Source organism: Ammodytes marinus (genome assembly GCF_949987685.1).
Source record: "Ammodytes marinus genome assembly, chromosome: 9".
In the NCBI taxonomy this organism is placed as follows: domain Eukaryota; kingdom Metazoa; phylum Chordata; class Actinopteri; order Uranoscopiformes; family Ammodytidae; genus Ammodytes; species Ammodytes marinus.
The window spans coordinates 17060064-17085133 of NC_137213.1; the positions used below are offsets into that span (position 1 = coordinate 17060064).

At 42.0% G+C, this 25070-nt stretch overlaps 1 protein-coding gene across 2 annotated transcripts in view; it reads left to right on the plus strand.

Moving 5' to 3' along the window:
* The first annotated feature begins 1018 nt into the window (after positions 1–1018).
* tnn (tenascin N) overlaps positions 1019–25070 on the plus strand; it is a 42168-nt gene continuing 18116 nt past the window's right edge. For both annotated transcript variants that reach the window (XM_080033481.1, XM_080033482.1), the window contains exons 1-8: positions 1019–1125; positions 8700–8867; positions 9226–9426; positions 10108–10482; positions 21043–21176; positions 21285–21414; positions 23382–23564; positions 24182–24271. In XM_080033481.1, the coding sequence (XP_079889607.1) occupies positions 8702–8867; positions 9226–9426; positions 10108–10482; positions 21043–21176; positions 21285–21414; positions 23382–23564; positions 24182–24271 (1279 nt within the window). In that variant the 5' untranslated portion in view covers positions 1019–1125; positions 8700–8701. The remainder of the gene's footprint in view (positions 1126–8699; positions 8868–9225; positions 9427–10107; positions 10483–21042; positions 21177–21284; positions 21415–23381; positions 23565–24181; positions 24272–25070) is intronic.

Consider the following 25070-nt stretch of genomic DNA (forward strand, 5'->3'; position numbering starts at 1 on the left):
TAGCCACTGTCAGCGTAAAGGATTGCCAACCTTGACACCTGAGGTCTTTGGTAATGGTCATTTTGGTCCATGCTTATGTGTCTGTCCTGTTAATATTCATGCACAAGCCAAAACAGTATATCAACTGTTATTGCATGCTTTAAAGTGGTCATAACACAGTCTGAGGGGGTTTTCTGTCTATGACGCCTGTGGGTTGTTCTGGTTGGCTAGAAGGAGTTAGCCTGCTATGTGTCTTCACAGCAAACTCAGTGGTGGCCTGGTGTCACAGAGATAAAAAAAAAACAAAAAAAAAAACTGAGGGATCTTTCTTGGGAAAATAATTCGTAAATATCAAATCAAGTCCAGACTTTTATGGTGTCTTACTCCCACTCATCTGACCAACAAAAATGCTCCAGAGGTTTCAGAAAAAAATCCCCCAGAATGTGTTACTCCAGGACATGTTTTGTTTTCAAATTGGTCTTCATACTTAATATGAACTGTATGCCACAATTGTATCCATGTCATTTGAGTCCAAATATATAATATTATTTCTTTTAAATCTTCGGGTGCAATATCTTACATGTGTTTTGTCATATATAACTTCTCCCCAGCGGTTTTGCCTATCCTGAGCTGACTCTACGTTTTTCTTGGCTTCGATCTCGCCCCACTTTGAATCCTATTTTCTCTCTCTGCTAAATAGATTCATTTCAACCTCCTCTGCTACTGCAACTCAACATATACATCATAGGGAGAATAAAACAACAGTTACTAAGGAAGAAGTGTTGATATGATGAGGAAGCAAGGTACCCAGCGTGAGAGTGACTCCCTTATGGGAAAAGAGTTGTAAAAGCTGCAATCTCTCTCTCTCTCTCTCTCCTCTTCCCTCTCTGCCTTTTCATTCAATCACTGGAGGAGAGGAGAAGATGAGACACTCCCCAACTAACTGCCCATTGGCCCATAGGCATTTGGAAGAGATTTCCACTATTGAGGTGGGAGGGAGAGAGTAAAAAGTCACTGGCAGAGTAGAGGTCTTTGAATCATTTGCTCAGGCCTGTCAACAGGTGGCATAGGGAGAGGCTTGGTGACGGTCAGTCTTTCAGAGAAAAGAGAGGAAGGAAGAGAGAAAGTTGAAGAAAACCTTCAAGGGTAAGGCAGCATTTTACTTTGGTCAGTTTTTTCTCTGTGATGTAAACATGGAACATAGTTTTAAAACTGTGCTCAATATGTCATTTTAGTATTGTGGACTTTATGATATATATATACATCTATATATATATATATATATATATATATATATATATATATATATATATATATATATATATATATATATATATATATATATATATATATTATATTATAATTAACATGTGTGATGATTTCAGAGGTTTTATTGTTTGATACAGTCCAGTGAAAGATTTGAAGTAATTTATTTTATGAAATTTCTTGACATAAAGGTCCGCTAAATGAACATAATTCTTGAATACTAACAAGTGCAAAAAAACAACCTTGCTGACAGTTGTTAGTTAAAAGCTGTAAATGATGTTGTGTTCGGGGAGCACTTTATTTTTACATGATCCCAAAGGGACACATTCTTCTTCATACTTCCCTTTTGGCACTCTTTCTTTCTTTCTTTTTATCTGTCAATCCTTTTTTTCACACTATTATTAATTCCATCCTAGCTCTTCCTCAGCTCATCTATCACTCCCATCTCCCTCCCTTTCTTTCTCCTTTCTTTCCATCGGAACTCCCTCGGTTTAACGTGACACCTGGAATTCATAAAGTGTCCCGGGACCAAAGCTGTTCTTGTGTGGGTTTGGGTTTTGCACGGCAGCAGTATGTTTATAAAGCAGTTGTGGAAATGTTTGCCAGTGATTATGAATATTAATACATGATAGTGTTTGACACACAAAATGAAGTTATGTAGAGGTTGGTGCTCAGCGCACAGTTTTTAAGTGTGTCATGTTTTTCTGCATTCAATTGAACTGGAGAGCTGTGAATTGTTCAGTGGTCGACATTAACTAAGTACACTTACTAAGTGTTAAGTATACATTTGAGGTACTTTCAATTTACTTGGGTATTTCTACTTCATGCTACTGTCTACTTCTATTCCACTACCTTACAGAGACAAATATTGGACTTTTAACTCTAATACATGACAACATTAAAGTACCACTAACTGCTGATGCATCAGTAATACCCAACAAATCACCCAAGATGAATAAGAATAATGTTTATAACCAAGCAACTTTTCCAGTAACAATTCATTTTCCTTGATATAGTGGTACATACAATAAACGTAGATAAATAAAAAGCAACTACTGCAGCAATGTCAGGAGTATATATCACAAAAATACATACTGTCTCAAAGAGTTTGTGGGAGGGGGGGGGGGGGGGGGCAGCCAGCCATAGTCTATCCTGCACGCCTCAGGGTCCTGGAGGCGTGCAGGTCCTGGAGGGATGGGGCCTATTGCAGCCAATCACCTTTCTCTGCAGGGTGAAAGATACACTGCAGTCCTTTGCAGCTTTATACTGTAACAGATGGTGATGGAGGAGTTGAGGGTGTACTCAATGATGGCTGTGTGTATGAAGGGGCTGCATCACTGACTTCTCGCTTGGTTTGAACTCCATCAACTTCTACAGCAGGAAGCACATATCCTCTGCTGAGGTCCTGGGCCATGAAGGTGCCCAGGAAGCAACCCATATACGCAACCCCAACCAGAGATAAGTCCAATGAGTTTGTCATCTGAAAACTTCATGAGATTATTGGCAGACTGTTGACTGGAGTAGCAGCTGTTGGTTTACAAGGAGAAGAGTAGACTTGAAGGGGAACCTGTGGTAAAGGTCCGAGTGCCAGAGATGTGTCTTCAAGTTTAGTAATAGATATAGAAATATAGAACAATACATATTATAATAATCACGCAGTGGAAGGAACTGTTCTGCATAATAACTGCATTACCAGTGTAACATTTTGAATGCACTTGTATTTGAGCAATTTTATTTAGAGAATGTTCTGAATACCACTGATATTTCTGTGTGTGTTGCTTAATGCATTGTTTTCAAACAACGTATCGTTTTAAAATACAAGATAAATGTTTAAACAGTATTATTTCAGTTAGGTACTCAACAAAAACTATTGAAAATTTGGATCCGTTTAATTCTACTTATAAATGCTAAGAGGATATCGCATGAATCAACAGTAATATTTTCCCTTTGGAGCAGTGGTGACAGCCTTTAATTTCCACAAAAAAAACATGTACAATATATCCAGCTAATTGTATTGTAGATAATCCCATATTGTCTGTCAACAGAGCTGCCAACACTAATATTCCTCAGTGATAATAAAGCCATAAATATTTTTAATAATCTTGTGCTGGGCTGATGGATATTCTCACAGGACTGTCGATCCAGTAGATTTACCTTTAATGCTACTGTGCTGGCTCAGGGGATACACAGAAGCCCCCGCAGAATGAGCTACAGATGTGGGCCCTCAGCCATGCAAAATAATAGAGAGAGGGAGACAGAGAGAGAAAGAGAGAGAGAGAAAGACACACACACAGACACACACACACACACACACACACACAACCCTGAGTGGGTGGTTTATAATAAGTGTTCAGATTGCATAACGTGACTGCTTTCATGGAGACCTCGCAACTTTCTTTAAATTTCCATTTCACTGATTGAAAATGACCCCTGGGCACAAGAAATCTACTCAAAACACATTTTGTATTATGTCAGAAACCTATCTCTGTCAAGAACTTAGGCTGTTTTATCAATGCCCAGGTTGTGTTATTTTGTCTTTCTTTTTAGTTGGTAAGGTTTTAATCTGACAGCCCCGAGACACATGAATGAAGCCTTTATGGTTCTGATGAAGCAAGGTCGTTATCGAGTTCCACTTGTGGAGTGTATGGCAGCATGAGGCAGACAGAATGGGAATGATATGAGCTCTGACCATAATTGCTTTCAGCTTAGCTTCCCTGTTCTGTTTGTGAGGCAAGGCAAAGAGGACGTGAAAGGAACGTCCACAAGTTTGCAGCCGTACATAAAGCCACAACCTTGAGACTCTTTTTAAAAAACCCTATCATCTTCTCATCCTCAGGCTTGTAGGTTTGGTCTAATGAGGTTTGTCTTCACTTCAACCTGGTGAAAACAGTCTGCTTTTTGTCTAAGGCGAGGATAGGGCAAGTGTGCACATACTCACCAAGTCCTCCTTCGTCTGCCTATCTCTCTGTGTGTATATGTATTCCCAATACCATATTTTTCTACAGCTGTTTGTTTTGACTTCCCTCATGGTCTTCTCCTTCCATTGGTTATTTATCTCAAGCCACTGTTAAGTGAATGTGCTGTTTCCAAAGCAGTAAAAGCATACAGATATTCTTAGAAACACACAGAAACATAACAGCAGCATCCCCAAATCTAGTCAAGAGTGAAAGGTGTCTGACTGTGCTTCCAGACTGTATTGTCTCTTGGTCATTCTGTTGTTGCAGCTACTGGAGGCATTCCCCCCTCTCTTCTTTGTAAGTTATAAATAACATGTTTCACACACATATTGGATACACATGGGAGGTTCCCTTGTGCTTTTTTTCTCCCATGTAAAAGAGTTAACACACATCAAAAGTACTCAACAAATATTTTACAGGCCCATTGACATAGCCCTGCTTTGACATAGATAAGTTATTGTCAGGATGGAATCTTCAACTGTGTTTATGGACAGGTTGAATTTTACTTGAGAGGTATGAGAGCCAGGTTGAAATGCAATCTGGATGGGTATGTGTGCGGAGTGAGAACAACCACTTGGCTGGATCCATTTCGTTTTCCTGTTTTACCTCATGCATACTGACACAGAGTGACTATTGACAGTTATGGACACTAATGTCAAACCAGAGTTCACTGTCTTAATATTCCTGTCCATTGGAGAATATCCAGTAAATCCCTTCAGCTTTTTCAGACATCAGTCAACACTTTCTATCCTGCTTTGTGTCATGACAGCCACTTAATGCTGCATACAGCCAGTATTTCATTTAGTGATACCTAATCTTGCCTTTCATTTTGACTGTCCAACCACCTGCTCCATTCTTCTTGTAGCTATCTAAACATATCTCCACACACACACACACACACACACACACACACACACACACACACACACACACACACACACACACACACACACACACACACACACACACACACACACACACACAATACAAATACACCCATCATCCATCCATTAGCCATTAACCCATTAATCCATACTGGCCCTCATCTGTCAATCATATACTTTTATTTACCAACCACTTATTCCAAAAGCATTCTTCTACTCATTCATTCATCATCCATCCATCATTCCGTCCATCCATCAATCTATCTCTTAAATATAGCTTGCCTACTTTCCTGTCCTTTCCCCGTTTCCTCTTTCCGTTGATCCCTCCATCTGTCTCTCTTTCTCACACGGGACATTCTTAGCAGTCAGTGGCGGCCCTCTGCTATGCTTGGAAGGTCACAGTGCTATCTCCTCCAAGAGAAATAAGGAAAGGGCCCGAAAATGGCGACCATCAAATAAAAGCCCCGACAGGGAGCTATAAACATGCTTGTTAAGCATCTCTGCGTGCCAGTGCTCAATGCTACTCCACATGGCTATGGTATACTGACCATAATGTTGCTAGAGGCTAGGCTTTCACTGATCTAAACACACTCTCTCCATCATGCCCTTTTTCTCTCGCTCCCTTGATATTTCAGTTGTTTTAACCTCTGTTTTCGTGAAAAGTAAGGATACTTATTTTAATGTCTCTTTTGCCCTCAAAATTCCTTGGCCATTGATAAAACACCCACTAAAATGTTGGCTATACCACATACATTCAAACAAGCAATTTGTCAGTGATTTCATAGCTTGGATTTCTTGTGCAGGCACCAGTCCTTGATTTCAAGTAGCAGCAATCAAACAGTCAGCTAAAACAACCAAACAAGGTCAGCCATGTTGAGTTTGGACCAGTTTGAAATTGTTCATGGTAATAACATGTATATTTATCTCTCAAAAAAGGACCAGAACATTTTGAATTATGAAACTATTTGAATTATACTGTGGGGAATCAAATCATGACAGAAATATTGATAATAAGTTGATATTACGGAAAAGAAAGTGTGTCCAATTGAGTAAGTTAAGTAGCTTTTCGTAGATGTCGGAAATATTTAAAGAATTTCATAGTTCTCTGAAGTTCAGATATTCTTACTTACTCGGACTCCCTGCTTTGAATCTCTGTTAATCAGATAATGGTATCATTATGGTGGCTGGAGAATTGTCAGGTTTCAGGTCCACTAGCTGACATTTTAATGTTCCGGCCAATGCTCAAAGTGTCCGGTGGGAAATTTAGGATCTGTTTCTCATATTTTCGCCTTTCCCATCTGTTTTTTATATTTGATGCTTGAAAAGCACATAGTTTGATTGCCTATTGGTCCATTTCTATTTTTCAAAGTTGCTTGTTGTTAGCAAACATTACAAAAATCCAAATATTATTCTTCAACTCTTATGGTACCCTCTGTCTCATTTCTACTTTATCTCTTCGGTCCTATGGTTACCTACCCTGGAAATCCAGACTCGCCGCAAGCGAATTGAAATTTGCTCTGCATACTACCCTGGGCACCAACCATTGGAGCTCATTAACCATGTTGGAAATCAGATATGGGCGGGCGTAACCGTATGGTGACAGTGCTGCACATGCTCTGTCAAAGTCGTGATAGTAAACAACAACGATGGCTGTCGACATGTTGTTTGAAACAGCTTTGGCCTCGATACTTAACGATTTGGAAGACGGCACTCAAATCTTTCATAAGCAAGAAAGATGAATTTTTCGACTGACCACGGCAAAAGTTTAATTTACCATTCAACTACGCCGAACGAACGGAGCTTAATATGTCACCTTGTTCATTGCTCTGATTGGTTGTAGTGCTATCCAATTGCATGCAGGCCGTATTTGAAATACACACGTTGGTGCCGCCCCTTGAGTAGGGAAGGTCTATTGCTCACCGCCAGCCCCTACAGTACATCGATATAGATGTGGGTCTGGATTTCCAGGCTAATGGTTACCTTCTATATGAGGGGGTATGAATGTTCCATTGAATAATCCTGCAGAATAAAGCCACCATATTTATTTAGGCATTAAATGTTACTTTAGATCACTATGCAGTTTTCCAGTTGCCAAGCATCACAGCAGGGCCCGTAGCACTGTATAACTGATCTTTCGGTCACTGTGTTAAAGGTTCTGTGTTTCCATAGACCACACAAGCTCAGCGCAGTCAGATCATAAGTTCTGCGTTTACACCAGAATGTTCAATTCAGACCAAAATCCCCAAAAAATACCAACTCAAGGTTAAAGCAGGCCTACTATTTTAAAAGCATGTCATTTGGCTTCCTGGGGAAGCCGCTGCAAGGTTTTAAGTTCACATGACATCACTGTCATTAAACACAATTACATCATCGCTGAGGTCAAGTTTCTGCGCCCTCTGAAGCTCTGAAACGCCTGACTGAGCACAATTATGGTTTAGAGCAGATCTCTGGCAAAGTGATGACTGCTCACTTTCTGCTGTTAAATGAGTGTACAACAGACACACACCCACACACACACGCACACACACACACACACACACGCACACACACACACACACACACACACACACACACACACACACACACACACACATTCATCACAGTGACATTTAGGTTCTGGTTTCCTGAGATTAAATATACAGATGTGTGCCCCACTGAATGTAATGTAACGTATGCATTGTCCAGATAATATTTCTGTCATCAGTTCTCAATAAAACACTGACTGGGAAGTACAAACGTGACCCTCATTCAACCTGGAGACTCTGGTCCACTCAGCCGTGACGACAAACATCTACAGTTTCAGTAGTCTGTAACACATCATGCCAAAGATACAATCTCTAGTAAAAGTATAAGCACACACTAAAAAACAGATGGAATATATGTCCTCTCTGTGTGACGTAATGTCTCATTTTCTTTGTGTGAGATTCTTTGAAGTATTTGATTTGTGTCGAACAGTTATCAGTGAATCTAGAGTGTTGTTCTTACTGTATCTATTGTGTAAGGTAAAAAGAATATTCAAAGGAATAACCCTATCCCTTTTGGAGAATATATACATGTATGAACAGTGTTTTTCCAAATTTAGCCTACGTTCAACCACAGTTTTGTTTTTAAAGAGAAACTATTTCTTTAGAGAGGGAATCCCCTGGAAAGTTGGCCAAGAAGACCTGTGTTATGTTTATGCATTGGGCAAAAACTGGAGTCAGGGGACTATTAGCCTAGCCTAGCATAAAAACTGGAGGCAGGGGAAAAACAGCCTCTCTCAAAAGTAGAAAACAAGCTTACCTTTAAAGCATTTTTAACATTTTGTATCTCTTTATTTTATTTTATCTGTACTCATGAAGAAAATATTAAAATGTTGACTTGCTGTTTCACCAAGAGTTCCATGCGGTCACCGTTTAATGCTGGGCACAGCAACACTAATGACCCCTTCATGGAAGACCCTTCATTTTTACAATGTCACAGAAACAATACACTTTTGTTTTAGTTTCTTTATCTGTGTTAGCACAGTTTAAAATGGGATCCCTTTCGCTCAGTTTCTCACCCTCACATGTGGTCCAATTGTTTATAAAAAAATGATCTCTGTACAATTATCTGCTCCTATCTTGTCCTCTAGCCATGAGCACCAGACTCCTGCGGTGGGCCCTGTGCCTGCTGGCCCTGCTCTGCACACTGTCACCCTCCAGCTCTACTGAAGACCTCACCTTCAGCCATGTCTATAAATTCGACATCCCGGAGAACTCCACTTGTAAACTTGAGCACCTGCCAGCCCAGCACGAAGCAGGTCATAAACAAAAACAGTCAAAATGCGAATGAGAACATGAGTATGTGTATGCAGAAAGCTAAAAAAAAGAAAAAAAGTGGTTGAAAAACTGTAAGAACCATAATGATAGAAGCTGATTAACGACCACATTTTGTGAGAATGATTCTCAACATTTTCAAAACAAGTTACAATTACTGTAAATGACATGTATGCCCCTTTCAATATTATTATGTTAACTGAATTTTGTTCAGAAGCGAGCTGCAACTGCACATCCCTGTAGAAGTTACAGTTCTCACCTGGAAATGTCATACTAAATATACTGCATAACTGTATGTGAGCATTGTGAGCCAAATTGTTGGATTTTGGTGATATTTTGTAGGTCTACAGACAGAGACCACTGCAAAGGGAGAAAACGACATCGTCTTCAGACACAACATCAGGCTGCAGACACCAAAGTGTGACTGCGAGGAGTCCGAGAGCTTCAAGTCGCTCATGTACAGAGTCAACGGACTGGAGGAAGAGGTCAACTACCTAAAGAGCCAGTGTTCCCAGGGATGTTGTGGAGGAGGTGGTGCTGCAGGTAAGCTGTCTCACAACCTTACATAGCTGGGAGGTTGAGCTGGGTTAGTCTACTCTTGACCCACAAGGGTAAACAAGTTTGCAGAATAGGGAGGAAGCTGCAAACTATGATGTTTTACACCATGAAAACAGTATATGAATCCGGAGCTCTCTCTTTCATCCGCTTCCTAAACAAATGCACGCACCACCCGCATGCACTTGGGCACTGCACTAGTGTGTCATAAAAAACACTTCTGCTTCTAACCAAAGGTGCTGCTAGAATCAACAGAAACCAAAAGTTCCTCGTTGCCACTTTAAAGGTGCTACGAGGAACTTTTGAAGCATTCTCATTTTCCCTCTGATGATCATAAATTACATGTAACAGCAAACGAGACCATCAGTGCAAAGTATGCTATTTTTATATAGTTCTTCTTAATGCCTTTGTCATGGGTACGTTCACCCAGGAACAACAGCTGGCGTAGTAAAAACACTACCGCTTTTGTCCAAAGGTACCACGAGAATCAACAGACACCAAGAGTTCTTTGTAGCCACTTTGAATAAGTAAAAACAACTAATCCACCACACATTAACATCTCTTCACTCGTCCGTCTCTCTCTCTCTCTCTCTCTCTCTCTCTCTCTCTCTCTCTCTCTCTCTCTCTCTCTCTCTCTCTCTCTCTCTCTCTCTCTCTCTCTCTCTCAAGGATTGGACACAAGCTGTAGTGGGTATGGTACCTACCAACGCGACACCTGCAGCTGCCTCTGCAACCCTGGGTGGGAAGGCCCAGACTGCTCAGTGTCCTCCTGCCCCGACGAGTGCAATGACAACGGGCGGTGTGTGGATGGGAAGTGTGTGTGCCATCAGGGCTACACGGGAGATGACTGCAGCCAGCTACTGTGTCCAGACAACTGCAATGACAAGGGACACTGCGTGGATGGAAAATGCGTGTGTTTCGCGCACTTCACCGGCGAGGACTGCGGTGTCCAGAAGTGTCCCAACGACTGCATCGGTAATGGACGGTGTGTGGACGGCATGTGCATCTGTGATGAAGGCTTTTTCGGGGAAGATTGTTCATTAGGTAAGCTATTCAGATGCTTAAAGGTGCACTATGTAACTTTTGGTGTGTCAAGGAAGTGAACATCTTTCAAGGTATATTCTCATAACTGAATAAACAAACTTTCCTCACAGGAAAATTGGATTGCTGGAACACTGTTTGAAATTTGAAAGCTACCGTAAAAGTTCCTGTTTCACTGTTGTTGTTCACAGCAGAAGGGCCCACAGTTTTGTTTACAAACATATTCTAGTGTCTACATTTGGTTCCAGGCGCCTCAAAATTATGATTGTAATTAGTTAGTTTGATTAACAATGATACAATTATTCAATAGTAAGAATTACATAAAGGGAAATATGTTTTGTAAACTGCAGACTCTGCACCTTTAGCCTTTTTTCACTGTGTTTTAAAGGCCTATCTTATAATTTGTTCTGCACTGTGCAGTTTACTACCCCAAGGCTTTTTTGTTATCAGGATTGTTCATAATTTGATTAAAGACTACAAATAATATACTATTTAATATTAAAATAAGCAGAGAACTTGCTAAGTACATGTTTACTTTATTTTATAATGAATTAGCTTGTTAGCTTGGTAGCTAATATGACGATAAGATCCCCCAAAAATAGCCTATGCCGGTTTATTATCGCCTCCTTTCCTAACTCTCAAAAAACACATTTTGTGCAACAGTTTGGAATAGGCCTATGACAAAGAAAGGTTGAATACATTTCATCAGCATTTTTTCCAGTCTGTTTGCTCCGAGCACACATAATTAATTCACACATACAGGTTTTGTACCTGTGGGCAGTTTTTATCCGAGCTACCAGAATCATTTTCATTGTGCCCTATAGAGATGGATGGCGTTTGAGTAAGCATATTCCACCATGATCTTTTTTATGGGTAAATTATATTCATGTGGTGCAGCATAATATCTTTTTATGACCAAGGCTTGCATTAACTTTGATCTGTGTTTCTCATGAGGATTACATTTCACATTTCACCTTTTTATTTAGTCGCCTCTGTGGCTCTGCTGACATTAAGCTGTATTAACTGCTATCTCATGGAAGACACAAAGGCTACACAGAGCAATAGAACCATTAAATACAGTATATATATATCACTTGCCCCTAAAGTCCCAGTAATCTTCATATAAATTTCCTTTCTGTATCATTTAGTAAAAACGTTTAGGAAGTACCTCGATGAATTCTTAGGGCTTACAGCAATCCATTCATGCTTGTAGCAGCTTATCGCCTATCATCTGTTTGATTCATGCTGAAGCATCCTTGGCTCATACACTCAATGGCAATAGATCTTTTTTTACAGCAGGCATTTCAACCTTTTATTGTATGAAAAGATCAAGTGTTACTCATTACCTCAACGAGGGCTCTATTCAGGTGTCCGAGTGAGCAATGACAGTAGAGCTGCAACGATTAATCGACGAATCGATTATTAATCGATTACTAAAATAATCGCCAACTATTTTGATAATCGATTAATCGTTTTGAATACATTTTTAATAAAAAATGTCCAAATTCCCTGATTTCAGCTTCTCAAATGTGAATATTTTCTGGTTTCTTTAATCCTATTATGACAATAAACTGAAATACCTGTGTGTTTTGGACATAACAATACATTTGAGGACGTCAACATGGGCTTTGGAAAATGTATCAAGATTTTTCACCATGTTCTGACATTTTACGGACCAAAACACTAGTCGATTAATAATCGATTAATCGAGAAAATAATCGACAGATTAATCGATTATCAAAATAATCGTTAGTTGCAGCCCTAAATGACAGTGTGACACCCTGAAACCAAAGCTGTTCAATTACATTCACCTTTTACTCATTGACTGATGTGCTTTTTCTATTGTGACATGTCAACATTTCCTCAGCTAATAGGTAACCCCAGTGTATTCATTCAGGTGTTCAATGGCCTTATTAAACGTAGTATGACAGTTGAATCCTTATAAAGTTGTGCTCATAACATTTGCAAATATGAGAAGTCCAATTCGTTTTGACAGCCTGTACGTACAACCTGAAAAGGATCTAAGCAGCATATGAATGACAAAAAAAATATTTTTGATGATTAAAAATAACCTACTAGCTCCAAATTAAAATGATAACTTTAAAATGTTTATATGATTAATAATGTGAGTTTGATTGGATACAATCACATAGATAGTTTATACAGTATGTGTTACAAAAACACACAATGCACTAGTGGTCATGGGGTGACGTTACATCATGCAGTGAATTTTCTATCGTAAACAGAATCCGACACCGGTTTGTAGAGCACAGTCAAAAGTTAGCTGTTTGGAATTAACACTGATTAACCACAGCTGATATAATATGCTGCTGCTGATTTTTGTCAATTTTTTCCATTTTTTTCCATTGAAGTGGAAACTGAATCCAGATTTGAACCAACCAATGGAACGTTACTGTACCAATAACACTTGCTGCTTTCTCCAACACCACAAAGTACTTTTTCTTATGTTGTTAGGCTTTTCATACTGTTGTTGACATTTTTAAGATACAATGAGTAAGACCAGCAGACTCGGGGAGTTCGCTCGAATGGCAATCTTTGCTATAAATGTTCAATTCATCGACAAAATTGTCTCTGACTGAAACAAAACTAACAATAGTTATTCTGATGGTGTAAGTGACCTACTTCAGTGGAATTCAAAGCATTTCTCCAGCAGTTATTTCAGATAGAGCAGCTGATGGGGCTCTTTCAGTGGGCTGACCCTGTGACCACTGACAGCAAGGGCCTCTAGAAAGCTTATAGCATCAGGTCACATACTGTAATACCACAGGAATATAAGAAGATCCATCAGTCTTTGGAGGTTCTGTCTGGCTTTGATTCCCCAGAAGAATTGTCACTTCTGCTAAATGCACTGCTCACCAAACCACTATTCCTCTATAGTGCCTCAGGAGCACAGTACAAAATTGCATTTTTCATGGCAATTTAAGGGCAGGCAAGCAGGAAGGTGAGCAGCCAGGCATGGAGAGTTGAATTCACTCAGTTCACACTGTGACAGGCATTTCAAAGGAGATCTTTGAGATTTCACTGCAGGTGAAAGGCACACAATTTAGCTTTTTCAAAGTCTATTGGGCTGCGGAAGAAGCTTTAAATTAATATTTTATTCATGGCAACATCCGTCTAGACTTGGCTATGTTACGGTTACGATGCTGGACCCAAGAGCAGACAGAGGCGAAGTAGGATTTAAATAAAAAGGTTTATTTAACGAGGTGGGGAGCAGGTGGTGAATGGGGAAGCCAGGGGTAGTGCAGCAGGTAGGTAGACTGGAGGTAGTGATCCGGGTAACTGCAGGCAGAGGAAAACACAAGTAAGAAGGAATCACAAAAACTACACAAGAAACAAGAAAGAGCGAGTACTATCAACTGGAGCCAGGCGTGAATAGTTACCACTGTAGGGAATGATAACGATCTGGCGACGACAGCAGGGAAACCAGGAGTAGATGTAGGTGAGTTGATTGGTGATGAGAACCAGGTGTGGAGACAGACAGGGGGGAGTGGCAGAAGGAGGAGGAGGAGGAGGAACACGCACAGCAGCCAGCTGTGATCACGACAGTACCCCCTCCTCAATGGACGCCTCTTGGCGGCCTAGGCCAATCTGGATGGACCCGGTCTCCTTGACCACCTGGGGAAGAGGTTCAGGCTCAGAGAGGGGAACGTGGGGCTGAGGCTCAGGGTCCGTCACTGGAAACGAGGGCTTGGAATCCCAGACAGGAAACTGGAGATGTGGCTCTTGGTCCTTGACCACCTGGGGATGAGGCTCAGGGTCAAAGAGGGGAAACTGGGAATACACAGGGGGCCCCACGGGCACAGGGGAATCGTCGGACACCTGGGGATGAGGCTCTGTGCCCCAGAGGGGAATCGGAGAATATGGTTTATGCTTCAAGAGGGGATGAGGCACCGGCTTCTGGACGGGATACTGCGGATAAGGCACAGGGCGCCGGACGGGATACTGCGGATAAGGCACAGGGCGCTGGACGGGCACATGGAGATTAGGTAAAGGCTCCTGGAAGGAATACTGGGGATGAAGTACAGGGTGCTTGACAGGCACCTGGGGATGAGGCACAAGGTGCTTGAAAGGCAGCTGGGGATGAGACACGGGGTGCTTGAAAGGCACGTGGGGACGAACTGTGTGGCCATTAGAGGCCCGAGCATCAACCGTGCAGGCCAGCTTGAGGCAGGAAGGAGAGAGGATAGTGTCAGGGAGGACCGGTGTGTTCACAGTGGTGAATTGACGAGAGAGGGCGTCAGGCTTGACGTTGCGGGACCCGGGCCGGTAAATGAGGGTGAAACTGAAACGTCCAAAAAACAAGGCCCACTGGGCCTGACGGGAATCTAGGCGCTTGGCCGTCTGAATGTAAGACACATTCTTGTGGTCGGTCCAAACCACAAACGGCTGTTCTGCCCCCACCAGCCAGTACTGCCATTCCTCCAACGCTAGTTTAACAGCCAGCAGTTCTCTGTCACCCACCACATAGTTACGCTCAGCAGGAACCAGCCGGCGAGAGAAAAAAGCGCAGGGGTGAATCTTCTCATCAGAAGCTGAGCGCTGGGACAGGACCGCCCCCACCCCAGTGTCAGATGCATCAACCTCCACGATGAACTGCCTGGAGGGGTCCGGTTGGATAAGGATGGGAGCAGACGAGAAAAGCCTTTTAAGGTCAGAGAAGGCAGCGTCCGCCCCAGGCGTCCAGGCAAATGGGAGGGCAGGAGAGGTGAGACGGGTGAGAGGGGCTGCAACCCTGCTGTAGTCACAGATGAACCTCCGGAAAAAATTGGCAAATCCCAGAAACTGCTGCAGTTTCTGGCGGGAATCAGGGATGGGCCAGTCTGTCACTGCCCTGACCTTCTCCATGTCCTCCCTCTCAGGACGGGACAAGTTAAACAGGTGACTACTGGGCAAAGGGGCGCCGGGGAGGAGATCAGTGGCACAGTCATAGGAGCGATGAGGAGGCAGGGTGAGCGCACAACACTTACTAAAGACCTCTCCCAGGTCATGATAATGTGAGGGAACCAAGGAGAGGTCGGGGGGTTCCTGTGGCAATGGAACACCTCCCTCTGCTGGAGACAGAGCAGATTGTAAGCAGGTGGAATGGCAAAAAGTGCTCCAACTCACCACCTTGCCAGAAGACCAGTCAAATTGGGGATTGTGCCGCTTGAGCCAGGGGTGACCCAGCACCAGGGGAGTGAGGGGAGACAGGATGACATGAAACTGAAGAATCTCGTGGTGATTACCAGAAACAATTAACTCAAGGGGCTTGGTACGGTGAGTAATAAGGGCCAGGTGGCGGTCATCTAAGGCGTTAACAGTTAAGGGAGAGGGTAATTGTTCCAATTTAATGCCAACCTGAGACGCGAAACCGGCGTCAATGAAGTTCTCCTCCGCTCCAGAATCCACCAGGGCTGACACAGGAAAGGGATGACCGAGGGACAGGAGAGTGGCATCCAGCAGTGAGCGAGAACAGTGAGAAACGGGGACGGAGGAGGCGTGGCACAGCAGGGCCCCGAGTCTCACGGCAGAGCCCTGTCCCTCGGGCAGTGACGGACAGGTGGAGATGAGATGCCCGGGCAGCGCACAGTACAGACACACTCCGGTCTTAATCCGATGACGCCGCTCTGCCTGGGTGAGACGTGTGCGCCCCAGCTGCATAGGTTCCTCTTCAGTGACAGCATGCGTCACGGGAGCAGAGAGGGCAGTTTCAGGGAAGTGTGGAGAATGGGAAGCAGCGGATGCCGGGGGCACGGAGCTGACTGTCTTCTCCCTACGCCGCTCGCGTAGGCGATTATCCAGCCGGATAGAGAGGGAAATCATTTCATCGAGAGTGTCCGCTTCCTCCCTAGTAGCCAGCTCATCCTTGATTGTCTCACTGAGACCGGAAAGAAAAAGCCCACGTAGTGACTTGTCGTTCCAGCCCGACCTGGCTGCATAGGTCCTGAACTCGACGGAGAACTCAGCTACACTGCGGGAGCCCTGACGTAATGAAATAAGCCGCTTGGCGGCGTCCCCCCCCTTTACTGGGTGATCAAAAACCTTCCTCATTTCAGCTACAAAAAGGTCAAAATTGTCATTAACTGGGGAATCACTGTCCCATAATGCTGAAGCCCACGCTAGTGCATTACCCTTAAGTGACCCCATAATGTAAGCGATCTTCGCCTTTTCAGTGGGGTAGGTGAGAGGCTGCTGACTGAAAACTAGGGAACACTGGATCAAAAAAGCTCTGCACGTACCCATGTCCCCAGCGTAGCGCTCCGGCGCAGGAATGAAAGGCTCACGAGCTCGTGGCAGGTGTGACGGGAGAGTGGGAGCAGGCGGAGGTGCCGCTGGTAGTGGAAGCGCTGTGATGTGGGAGGCCAGTAAGTCCAATTGCGCACCCAACTGAGTAACTCGAGTAGCGAGATTCTTAAAGGCTTCCATTGCGTCCCAGAGGGCTTTGCTGTGCTCCGCAACCCGAGAGCCTTGGGCGGCGAGAGCTCCGCGGATAAAGTCCATGTCCGCTGGGTCCATTTTGGCCAGATCGTTCTGTTACGGTTACGATGCTGGACCCAAGAGCAGACAGAGGCGAAGTAGGATTTAAATAAAAAGGTTTATTTAACGAGGTGGGGAGCAGGTGGTGAATGGGGAAGCCAGGGGTAGTGCAGCAGGTAGGTAGACTGGAGGTAGTGATCCGGGTAACTGCAGGCAGAGGAAAACACAAGTAAGAAGGAATCACAAAAACTACACAAGAAACAAGAAAGAGCGAGTACTATCAACTGGAGCCAGGCGTGAATAGTTACCACTGTAGGGAATGATAACGATCTGGCGACGACAGCAGGGAAACCAGGAGTAGATGTAGGTGAGTTGATTGGTGATGAGAACCAGGTGTGGAGACAGACAGGGGGGAGTGGCAGAAGGAGGAGGAGGAGGAGGAACACGCACAGCAGCCAGCTGTGATCACGACAGGCTAGGGCATTTCTTCCTTTATATTTAAAGGAGGAGTCAGCAATTCTGGAGATGATATCTCCTCAACCGCTACCTGAAAAACAAATCCAGTGTTAATACATTGCCTAGGTTCTGTAAACTGGCATGTTGTTAGCTACGGTGGGTCCCCTTTGTTTACATAACATTTGTTTACATACCAGTTTACAGAGCCTAGGTTGTCTATTGACACCAGAATTCTTTTCAGCACACATGGTACGGAACTGTAGCGGATTCACTGATTTTGACAAAAAGTGATCTTGACAACAAATGTTCTCAAGAAACCACAACTCACACTACGGAGCACATAGTTTAAATCATGGCCTTTTTAATGTTTACTTAATGTGAATCCACCTACAAAAGCTACATAGCCAGTTTCAGGTCCTGAACCAGTTAGACCAGAATAAGAGCGTGAATGGTCAGTAGAAGGTCAGTTAGGTCAAACCCTTGATGTGGATTTGCTTTGGCCAAGCTGTGTTTTACTCTGAAGAGGCAGACAGTAGCGAGATACAGGTCTGCAGCTTGGTGTGTGTAGGTGCTGCAGAATTGAGTCCAAAATCAACAGTGGCGCCGTGTCAGAGGAAAAGTCAGGGAGGAGGAGAAAGTGGGAGGAAAGGAAATGAAATGCATTGTGTTGATTTTAGGTGTTAGTAATAATAATGGTAATAAGCACCAGGAGGAGAAGGGGCACAAAAGCAAAACAGTGGAGACTTTGTTGGTTTTATGTGGCTACCCGCCATTTCAGCACATGGATGATGAAAGTCAATCTTCTCCGTGGGTGAAGACGGCTTGCTGTAGGACTTTAGATGTACTGAACAACCAGTATATCACCCTTTCATTCCACACAGATGTTAATATAGCTTCAACATCTCCACTATCAAATGCAGATGTCGTTTTCTTTTAGGATCAGTGGTGCCAGAACAGTGAAAATATTGTTTTTTGCCTTAACCCATTGATGACGGCTGCTGCGCGATGCCACATTGGCTCTCCTGCCTGATGCTGCATCGTGCAGCATTATTACTTTATCTAATTTTCATGGCATTCCCAGCATTGAATGCACTGTCATTGGTTCAAATACACATGAGGTGGGTTTTGTTGATTTTTTTAAGACCACGTGACCACCCAAAAGTTGTGTGGTTTGCCGAAAATCATGTCAATCAAAAAAATAAAAAATAAAAATAATAATAAAAAAAATACGCCAGCTATGTCGGCGACAGAACAGTTAGTGGCGTTTGGTGCGCAGAATCAAGGTCTACTATAGACTACTGACGAAAATCACACAACACATTGCATCTATTTATTAACAATATTTAATAATTTTTTAATTCATCTAATTTTGACGATTTTTAGAAATATTTGTTGGTTTGTAAGCGCTAAGGGAGCATGTTTAAATAAAACATGTGAACCTTAACTTTTAAATGTATTTTATTTCATGTTTCTATGTGCTACACAGGCTTAGATATTAAGGTTTTGGTAGACTTGACAATTCGTACTATTTTTTCAGAAAACCCTCAGGCATTAAGGACATGCATCCTAGATTGCCATAGTCATCAATGGGTTAACTCTTCCATCGATCAGATTACAGTAAAAAAAAAAAAAAAAAAAAAAAAACTGAAGAAAGTTTAGCAACCATATCTAATAAGGTAAGATTGATATAATGCAACTGAGATTATGAGAAGCGAACACGGTAACTCCTTTAGAGCTATATCAACACACAATGCACACGATACGGATTTATTGTACTTAAGTTATTTCATCGTCTCGGACATGTTCAACATATTTGAACTTTATCCTCCACTCCAAACCATATTTGGCCACCATTTCAAGTGCTGTGTGTGAAGTGAAAGGAAGTGAATTGTGAAGAAATTCAAAAAGAAAAAAAATATGTTTTAATGGTTGGAAAATGTGTAAAATATAATAGGACACAGATGTATGTCAAAAAAGGGGGAGTTGTTTAAATAACCTTTTCACTTGTCCTGAACACTATTAACACTGCCTTCCTTAGATCTCACGCACTGCAGCTTTATAGTCTTTATAAGAAGTCCAAATATGTTTTAGTCATATTTTCCTTAATCATATTGTATTTCACACATTTTCAACCAGAGATTACAACAATTATTACTACTATTAATTTCCACTTTTTCCAATCTTAATATGTTAATATATTCAACCCCAGCCCTTCTGAAATATTATTCAAGGCCAGGGTAAGATTGTTGACAGTCGTGCCTGGAGTATTAACCCAGGGACATTAACTGCTACTGGATGGAAAGGATTGCTACACTTGAGAAAAAAAAACACGAAGCTTCCTGAACTTCGCTGCGTGGAACAGCATCTGAACCTGATGTGAATTCCTTCCCTGCCAAAGCCATAGCAGACTCCTTCACCACCCGTTTCACTTTTTCCCCTTGAAATATGCTTACGTTTGTGTGTACTGTGCTCTGTACCTCTCTAAATGTATCACCATCAGACATGTATTTCCCTCTATTGTAGCCGCAGAAGGTTTTCTTTTTGTTTGTGGAAAGGCTCACACCCCAACACTGCTGACTTGCTGACAGTCTTTTTGGCTGCTGTTTTGTTATTGTACTCCCTCGTAGTTATATACCTTTCTTATTGGCCCCTCTTGCCATATTTTTTCCATCATCTCCTATGAAGCCCTTTCAAAAACATTATTTTTTTCTCAATTTCCATCTCAGGTTTGGGGGAGAGTCCTCAGTCTTTTTAAAAATGAAATAATTGCTTCTGCCTGTTTCATGATCCTCTCAAGCGGTGTAAGAGGGAGGGACAGGTAAAAGGGAGAAAAGTTATTAGACGGTATCACCATAAGACACAGTGTTATGCTTTTCTCACCATCCATGCAGCTGTTTATTAGTAAACTAGTGCACGGTACTATGTTAAGCAGACAATGTCACTCATGCGGCATTGATGAAAATGTAGCCTATCAGATGTTTCTGCAACGGAAAAGTGTCTTGCAATCCGATTTTCATTATGTTAATTGAATGGATTAACACAACATGTATAAAAGTAATAACACTTTTGTGTTTATTTAGGTATAAGTGCACTGCCGTATGGAATAACATGAATACATATTAATGCAACTGTGACCAGAAACAAAAAGGTTGTTTATTAAAATGTATTGCCTACAGTAACTTAAGAGAGTTCAAGAATTGGGAGCAAACTTCTAGGAAAACTTCCAGGTATTATACATGTAGGAGTTTATTACAGCTGATCTGCTTCACCAGGACAGTGTTCTCATTCAGATTTGATTGACATTGCTGGCAAACAACTTCACATCGGTCATCAGAGGAAGATGCAATAACACTTGAAACGTCCTTACATTTGTTTGCAACTGCTTTGAGTCTGTGATAAAGCATTAATTGCAGTACATTTTTATAAACTGGTTGTGCATAAATGCAATAAATAGGAATACTTAAAGGGATGTTTTACAGCAAAATGGTTGTTCAGGGCCTTTCTGTAAATGTATAAAGTGAGGGTGAAAGATATAAAAACAGAAGTAGTCATGAGGAAGCACTTACACTGATAGAACATAAAACATGATACAAATGTTAAGCTCTCTCTCACTGTCTCTTTCTCTCTCAGTATCTGGGCCTCAGGGTCTGCAGCTGGTCCAGACGACAGACGTCTCTCTCCTAGTTGAGTGGGAGTCAGTTCGTGGGGCTGAACATTACATTTTGACATATCGTCCCAAAGATGATGAGAGTGCCCTGGAGCAAGTAGGTTATCTCTTCACATCAGAACGCATGTCAGATAAAGCATACAACCACATTTCTCTATATCATGTCGTTTTTTGAACACCTTTGTTTCCACTCACTGTATCCCAGGTGCGGGTTCCCAACACAGAAGACTCCTACCTCATCACAGGACTGACTTCGGGGGTCACCTACATTGTCCAGGTGTATGCGGTCATCAGAGAAATCCAAAGTGAAGCAGACACGATCGAAGCCACCACAGGTGAACAGCACTGACCTCTGTGATCAGAACGATGCCTTTAAATGTGTGTTTTTTTTATGTATTTCAGTTTACAGTTTGTGTTAATTGTTGCACCACCTTTGGACAAAAGCGGTAGTGTTTTTCCTATGGCAGCTGTAGTTCTGGGAGCTGGGTGATGAGCGTACCCATGAAAAAGGCAACTAAGAAAAACTATGAAAATAGCATTCTCTGCACTGATGGTGTCGTTTGCTGTTACATGTCATTTATGATCATTAGAGAAAAACATAGACTGTTTCAGAAATATTTAAAGGTTCCTCATAGCACCTTTAATGAGCATGATGCAGAATAGTGAAGAAGATTGGGGCTGTGTGTGCAGCATGTGGCCCTTAAAGGTGTCAGTGGTTTGGGGAAAAGGCAGAAGTGACGCATTAAAGACCAATGTGGCAGGGAGACCAAGTATTGCTTGCAGGTCTAGGTGATTTAATTAGATTGTATGTAGGTAAGATGGTCCCATTTGAGGTCAACTGTAAATACACACGTGTGTTGAGGCATGAACATCCCTATCATGTTAATCTCTTGAAAGGTTAAAATAAAGAATGTGCTGCAGATTAATACGCTAGATTTGATAAAAAAGGGCGAATACACGGCAAACGGATACACAAGTTGGAAGTGACAGGTCTCTGCTACCTTTAGAATGTTGCAGATCTAAATAATAATACTTTATGATATGACTTCTTATTGTGGATGATCACATGTTTAACAGTCTGTTCCAATTATGCTAAATGACGAGGAAAGATGAGCAGTATTTTCCACGTACATTTTTTTCACAAACGCTTTGCTGTAATGCAAGTAATGAACACGCTGAAGTCTGTCATTTTACCAAGTGTTTCATTAAGCACTGGTTTGTTAACCATTAAATGTAAAGGTAATTACAAGGAAGTAGCTCCACGGATGTGTTTAATGGTAACCGTACTTGCTCACAGATGTGGTAGAGACAGATGTGAGTAGCAAGGGATTACTAGACAGGATCGGTGGGCGTGAGTGAGACAAACCGAGGGAGAGGGATTATGTTTGACTGTAATGTGTGGTGGGTTTCTTGGTTAGCTATGGAAAACCTCACACAGCACGGCATTCCCATATGGGCATGAGGAAACACGCCATCGTCTGGTTTTTGGTTATGAGAGGAGTTCACAGCGTGAGGCAGACATTGCACTGCTTAAATACTTTTCAGCTTCAAACAATGATCTACTTCCAAAGAGGGTTTCTGATTGTGTTTTTCTTTTTTTCTTGGATTATAAAAAAAACAATAGCTAGCATAAAATAATGCTTCCCCCTTTAATTTGCTACCATTTGATTTGTTTGATGACACACAAAAAAATATCACACAAAAACAATAATTTACACTGTCTATGCAGTTACACAACACAGTTTGATATAAGAACTGTATAAGATAAGTGAACACTGGATGCTACTCCACCTCCTCCTCGAATCCACAAGCTTGTTGTGTCAGATAGACAGTTAGACAGATAAATAGATAAATAGATAGATAGATAGATAGATAGATAGATAGATAGATAGATAGATAGATAGATAGATAGATAGATAGATAGATAGATAGATAGATAGATAGATAGATAGATAGATAGATAGATAGATAGATAGATAGATAGATAGATAGATAGATAGATAGATAGATAGATAGATAGATAGATAGATAGATAGATAGATAGATAGATAGATAGATAGATAGATAGATAGATAGATAGATAGATAGATAGATAGATAGATAGATAGATAGATACTTTATTTATCCCCACTCCCCTGGAAAGTCACATTTCAGGGGTGGAAGTGATTCGTTGTCTAGCTCAATGACATGGTATGGAGCGGGGCAGATGCTTATGATTACAGGAACTGTAATGTTCCCGGTTTAAAGGTCATGTCTGTACTCCCAGTTCCACGTTGTTGTCCAACCCTTGTATCCATCCCAGATGTCTCAGCTATTGAAGATATCCGAGTCATTGGCCAGACAGAAGTCTCTATTCAAGTGGACTGGAAGAACCCTATAGCTGAGGTGGATCACTTCAGACTCACACACACTGACCCAGCCGGACGGGAGGAGGAGCTGAGTGTACAGAGCAGCCAAGAGGCGCGCACCGTACACACTATTGTGGGTAAGTGTTGTAACAGACAGAACACCAGTTTGCTCAGAGGATATGAATACTCCCTCCTGAGTATAATTCTGAGTCGTTATGTCCTTACTTTTAAAGTCTCTCCGGCTGGCTATTTATTTTAAGCTCCTGTAAAAATAAAGGGATGCAGTGCGTTTGCTGTCTTTGCCCCTACATTCTGTGATACGTTACCTCTCATTATTAGATCATGCAATTCAGTTGAAGTAAAATACTTATACTTCTTGCTTTTCTTATATGAGACTATTTTGTTGATGGTATTCCTGTTTTTTATTCTGTTGTGTTACTCTATGGTGTGTAACTATCACATGTGGTAAACACTTTTATTGTGCACTTGCTATGTCACTGAATTAGAAACACATCCAGTAATAAAAAAAACACTCATGCATACACATACTGTTAACTAAATACGGAATTTCCTCCTCAGATTGTTTTTTTAGGCCTGTCAAGATGAAATTATCCTGTATTTCGCAAGGAAGAACAAATAAACATGTGGTATAATGTTGAAACTGAAAGTGATCCCAAAGTAGGGAACCTCTGGTATTATTTTGTCCCATGCTGCAGTTCATAACATATTTTTAAAAGAATGATTCTCTCTGCAGGTCTGTTTCCAGGAACAGAGTACCAGATCTCAGTGCAGGCCATCCAAGGAAACACTGAGGGAAGAGCTGCCTCTGTCCCTGGTGCAACAGGTTTGTGTTAACACACCACTGTTCATGGTCCATTTAACCTGAATGTGTTACTTAGTGACCAGTGCTTAAGCAATTGCTCTGCATTAACAATAAGCATTAAAAGGGCTCCACTTTTCCTCAAATGGACTACAGATGGGACAGAAATGGCAGGGACTTGCGTTTGTGTTACCGCTGACTGTGTCTGAATTGGATAACACTGAAGAGATCAGCCAATTGTGGAAGTGAAGTGAACACATTAAAGCAAGAGCGAGGATATCCATATTCCACTTGTAGTTTTGATTGGATGCAGCATCAAAGAAAGTTTTGAGCTCTTGTCAAAGCCATCTATATGATTCAAAAGCGGTCAGAACCTAATAGGAAAAACACCAACTGTCATACTCAATACTGACATGCTGCCTGATACAACCTGGCATTACCTTCTACACGCAGCCAATCATAATATTATAATGAGTCCAGCCATCACGAGGAGCACGATTATGGGCTGATAATAGATGGCTGGAATTTTACGGCCTCATATTCTGGACAGGTCCTAATGGCTAATGGTAAGCCTGGTCACCAAAGGGAAACCCGATATGAACGGTGTAACGACTACAAGATGCTCCCCGATGCTTGAGGTGAGGAGGTCCATGATTTACAGAGTCCATCTGGTAATGTCGGGGATTTCAGTGAGAGTGAGGCTTTGAGTTTGACGCATTGGTTCTAACCGTGTTCCTCCTGGATTGGTTTTGAGGACGTGAGGAGGAATTAATTTCACAGTTTTTCACTTTAGCAGCTGCAGCCCTGCCTTTCAATCGCTTTT